This window comes from Hippoglossus hippoglossus, chromosome 14, assembly GCF_009819705.1.
Source record: "Hippoglossus hippoglossus isolate fHipHip1 chromosome 14, fHipHip1.pri, whole genome shotgun sequence".
NCBI lineage: Eukaryota > Metazoa > Chordata > Actinopteri > Pleuronectiformes > Pleuronectidae > Hippoglossus > Hippoglossus hippoglossus.
Window position 1 is genome coordinate 786,923 of NC_047164.1, and position 5,000 is coordinate 791,922.

A 5,000-nucleotide genomic window follows, 5' to 3' on the forward strand; every position below is an offset into this window, starting at 1 on the left:
GTGTGTGTGTGTGTGTGTGTGTGTGTGTGTGTGTGTGTGTGTGTGTCTGTGTGTGTGTCTGTCTCTGTGTCTGTGTAGCTGTCAGCAGAGCCTGACTCTGTGTTAACATGAGGTGACTCAGGTTAGAGCTCCATTCAAATCCCTCTTACATGCTCTATAAGAATGAGATGCTCTCTCTCTCTCTCTCTCTCTCTCTCTCTCTCTCTCGCTCTCTCTCTCTCTCTCTCTCTCTCTCTCTCTCTCTCTCTCTCTCTCTCTGTCTCTCTCTCTCTGTCTCTCTGTCTCTCTCTCTCTCTCTCTCTGTCTGTCTCTCTGTCTCGCTCTCTCTGTCTCTCTCGCTCTCTCTCTCTCTCTCTCTCTCTCTCTCTCTCTCTCTCGCTCGCTCTCTCTCTCTCTCTCTCTCTCTCTCTCTCTCTCTCTCTCTCTCTCTCTGTCTCTCTCTCTCTGTCTCTCTGTCTCTCTCTCTCTCTCTCTCTCTCTCTCTCTCTGTCTGTCTCTCTGTCTCTCTGTCTCTCTCTCTCGCTCTCTCTGTCTCTCTCGCTCTCTCTCTCTCTCTCTCTCTCTCTCTCTCTCTCGCTCTCTCTGTCTCTCTCGCTCTCTCTCTCTCTCTCTCTCTCTCTCTCTCTGTCTCTCTCTCTCTCTCTCTCTCTCTCTCTCTCTCTCTCTCTCTCTCTGTCTCTCTCTCTCGCTCTCTCTGTCTCTCTCGCTCTCTCTCTCTCTCTCTCTCTCTCTCTCTCTCTCTCTCTGTCTCTCTCGCTCTCTCTCTCTCTCTCTCTCTCTCTCTCTCTCTCTCTCTCTCTCTCTCTCTCTGTCTCTCTCTCTCGCTCTCTCTGTCTCTCTCGCTCTCTCTCTCTCTCTCTCTCTCTCTCTCTCTCTCTCTCTCTCTCTCTCTCTCTCTCTCTCTCTCTCTCTCTCTCTCTCTCTCTCTCCATTCAATCCATCTCTCTTCCTTTCAGTCGCCTCCATTCGTTTCAGTCTGATTCTCTGGCGTGAATGCGACATTGTGTCGTTTTGCCAAAGCGCCCGGCTCCATTTGGGTTCCTTCACAATAGGATGTGTTTATTATTGCAGCAACAACAACCCCCCGCCCCCCCCGCTCCCCCGGTGGTCTGCAGCAGCGCCGTCACTTTCTCTCACTTTCTATTTAAAATTCACACAAAGACGGATTTGAATGTGGGAAGAAATGTAAAGATTCAAACTGTAACAAAATGTTCAAATTCAAAATGTCACATTTACAGGAGACGTGTGATGTTTTCTCAGTGTTTCTTTCCTTCAGCGTCATAAACATGTTTCCTGTGACTGTGAAAGTTCTGCAAAGTTAAAAAGTTCAAAGTCTGAGGTGAAGACCCCACTGAAGATCAGATCAGTGTCCTCATCATTGTGACGTCACACTGAGCAGCTCGTTGGCCACGCCCCCTATCGCAGCCAGGGGATACACGTGTTGTACGACAGCTGAGTCGTTCTTATCGTTGTGGAAGAAATACGTGTTTGATAAAATACTCCTGATGTTCCAGAATCTGTCTTTATCTTCTAACCGGCTGGAAAGGGGAGCTGCAGCGATGGACCGTCTGAGGAAAGTGATTCTGAACATTACAGCATGAAAACATTTACAGTCATAACACTCAACTATCAACCTGAAGCTGAGCAGAACATGTGAGTTCCACTGTAAGACACCACTGTCCGCTTTAGCCATGTACGACCTGTTGACCTCTCAAGACAGTAACGTTATCTGGTTTTTACAAAATGGAAGAAACGTCTCTGAGTGAACTGTGTCTTATGAACGATAACGAAAAACAGATAAACAACCGCGCTGCCAGTGAATCTGCATAAAAACATTCACACCATGTTTGTGGGGTTTGCAAAATATCGAGAGACAAAGTCAAAGGAAGGAAAATGAAACATCGGACGCCTGAAATGTTGCAAATGAGATTAATCTCAGTGAAGACGTAAGAAAAGTGGAACGGCTGATAAATACTGTCACTGTCTGTCTCTCTCTCTCTCTACCCCCCCCCCCCCCCTCTCTCTCTCTCTCTCTCTCTCTCTCCCCCCCCTCTCTCTCTCTCCCCCCCCCCTCTCTCTCTCTCTCCCCCCCCCCCTCTCTCTCTCCCTCCCTATCAAAACAAATGTCTCTGAACGAACAGACTCGTCTCAGAGCAGCTGATCTGACTCTTCAGCTCTTTTATCAGGAATTAGTTTCAGTGATGACGACGAACACGACTGAACGTTCCACTGAGGAGGAAGTTTAAATTCATTAAAACTTTTTAAGGATCATTCTGAGTCTCAGTGTAATTAACTCTGACTTCAGACTGACACATTAAAACATTTCATTTGAGGCACAGTTGAGTTTCTGCAGCACAGAGACGGTTTTCAAACATCCTGTTTCACCGTGATTCATTTAAAACCTCACAGAATGTTATTTAATATTAATTTCACCATCAGACCAAACAAAGAATGAAATCTGAATGTGACCTGGATAAGCAGGATGGACTGATTAACCAAATAAATCCCAATTATTTCCCTTTTTCTCCCAAATTAAATGTGTTTTCATTGCGTCTGAGTCATAGTGCCACCTACTGGACACAGAAAATAACCTACGTTTTATGTGCTCCTCCAATCAGGCGTCTCGGGGGCTTATTCTCCATATTGTTCTGATAATCATTATCTGTTCACGTATAGATTTACTGTTTTATATTCTACTAATGAGAGAATTGAAATAAAAGTGTTAATGAGTTGAAAAAGTCTTCGGAGAAATTCAAACATTCCAGAGACTGTGGTGGTGGTGGGGGGGGGGGGGGGGGGGGGGGCAGCCTGGTCTGTCCTTAAACCCCAGTTTAATAACGGAGTGCAGATTTAAACACAGGTGTAATGAGGGTGGCAGGTGACTGTGGTCGTTTTGTACAGAAGGAAACAAGGTCAGCGTTTTGTTCCCTGAAGCTGCTTCACTGTGCTGAACGTCCCCTGGAGCCAGAGGCCATTTACTGCTGCTGTCGGCTCTTTACAGCTTCTATTCTCCCTTAATCCCAACTCTGCTCAGCGAAGTCTGGACGATGGAGGAACGATGCACTGAGCCGTGATGAGAGCGTCCACACAGACCTGCAGGACGCTCACACAGGCCGAGGATCATCTCACACTGACGCTAACGTCACTTCAAATAACCACACGACCAAAATGTTAATTCACCACCGACTGAAGATACACAGAACGTGAACAACAACAAAGAAACAGACGATAAATCCCAACTTCCTGTTGCCAACACCTGCAGGTTCTGGTTCATATTGAGACTTCAAATAAAAAGTTAGTGTATTTTATTGGTCACTGAACTTACAGGCGTAGGTCATAGCGAAGCTGCTCCCCGTGTCCACCATGTCCACCTGTGGCACCAACTTGGGGACGTCCTGATGCTGCGCCAGCGCGAAACGAAACACCTCGTACTCATGGGAGCCGGTGGGGAAAAGGCCTCCTGAAACACACAAGAAGAAAACACAACACAAAGGTCAGAGTTCAGGGTTTGATTCTGATCTTACACTCAAATCAGGACTCAAGTCTTTGACACTTTCAGTTCGACCGTTTTCATTTTCTCATCCAGCATCAATGTTGTTTAATGTCAGATATCTGAGGCTCCATGGTTGTGTGGGTGTCCATCGCTGCAGCTCCTCTCTTCAGCCTCTGTCTCAAACACCTGGTTTTAGCTCCTGTCTCTTTAAGACCCCCCCCCCCCCCTCCTGTAAAGCCCAGTCTGCTCTGATTGACCAGCTATGTAAAAACATAGTATTGTAATTTTAAAAGTTGGGGCTGTTTGAAGTAAAGTAGGTTTTTCTATATTTTCCTGGCAAACAGCAAACACTATAATGTGTGGGTGTTATAAGGATATTATTGGAATATTATATGATTATATGATCACCAGCTGTTCAAAGTGTTGAAGCTCTGACAGACGTTCTCACTGACTCAGTTCACACATCCACACAGACGTCTGATGCTGATGCTCACTGGTGTCAGACGCTGTGAACGAGCTGCAGGTGAACGAGCTGCAGGTGAGTTTCAAGCTGACAGGAAACTGCAGCAGAATATTGTCACACTGAAGGTCTCGTTATGTCTCTGTACGTCTCTGTACGTCTCTGTACGTCTCGTTACGTCTCTGTACGTCTCTGTACGTCTCTTTACGTCTCTGTACGTCTCGTTACGTCTCTGTACATCTCGTTACGTCTCTGTACGTCTCTGTACGGCTCTGTACGTCTCTGTACGTCTCTGTACGTCTCCTTACGTCTCTGTACATCTCGTTACGTCTCTGTACATCTCGTTACGTCTCTGTACGTCTCTGTACGGCTCTGTACGTCTCTGTACGTCTCTTTATGTCTCTGTACGTCTCGTTACGTCTCGTTACGTCTCGTTACGTCTCTGTACGTCTCTGTACGTCTCTTTACGTCTCGTTACATCTCTGTACGTCTCTTTACGTCTCTGTACGTCTCGTTACATCTCTGTACGTCTCTTTACGTCTCTGTACGTCTCTGTACGTCTCTGTACGTCTCGTTACATCTCTGTACGTCTCTTTACGTCTCTGTACATCTCGTTACGTCTCTTTACGTCTCGTTATGTCTCGTTACGTCTCTTTACGTCTCGTTTCGTCTCGTTACATCTCGTTACATCTCTTTATGTCTCGTATGTCTCGTTATTTCTCTCAACGTCTCTCTCTACGTCTCTGTACTTCTCTTAATGTCTCGTTATGTCTCTGTATGTTTCTTTACGTCTCTTTATGTCTCGTTATGTCTCTTTACGTGTCTTTGCGTTGATTTATGTCTCTTTACGTCTCTTTCTGTCTCTCAACGTCTCTTTATGTCTCGTTATGTCTCTTTACGTGTCTTTGCGTTGATTTATGTCTCTTTACGTCTCTTTCTGTCTCTCAACGTCTCTGTACGTCTCTTTATGTCTCGTTATGTCTCTTTACGTGTCTTTACGTTGATTTATGTCTCTTTACGTCTCTGTACGTTTAGTAAAATTAACTA

The 5,000-nt window shown here is 45.7% G+C and overlaps 1 protein-coding gene across 2 annotated transcripts in view; it reads right to left on the bottom strand.

Annotated features, from left to right (window-relative positions):
• Positions 1-5,000, bottom strand: part of LOC117774637 (glutamate receptor 1-like) — a 43,282-nt gene that overhangs the window by 36,289 nt on the left and 1,993 nt on the right. For both annotated transcript variants that reach the window (XM_034607203.1, XM_034607202.1), the window contains exon 2: positions 3,326-3,460. In XM_034607203.1, the coding sequence (XP_034463094.1) occupies positions 3,326-3,460 (135 nt within the window). The remainder of the gene's footprint in view (positions 1-3,325; positions 3,461-5,000) is intronic.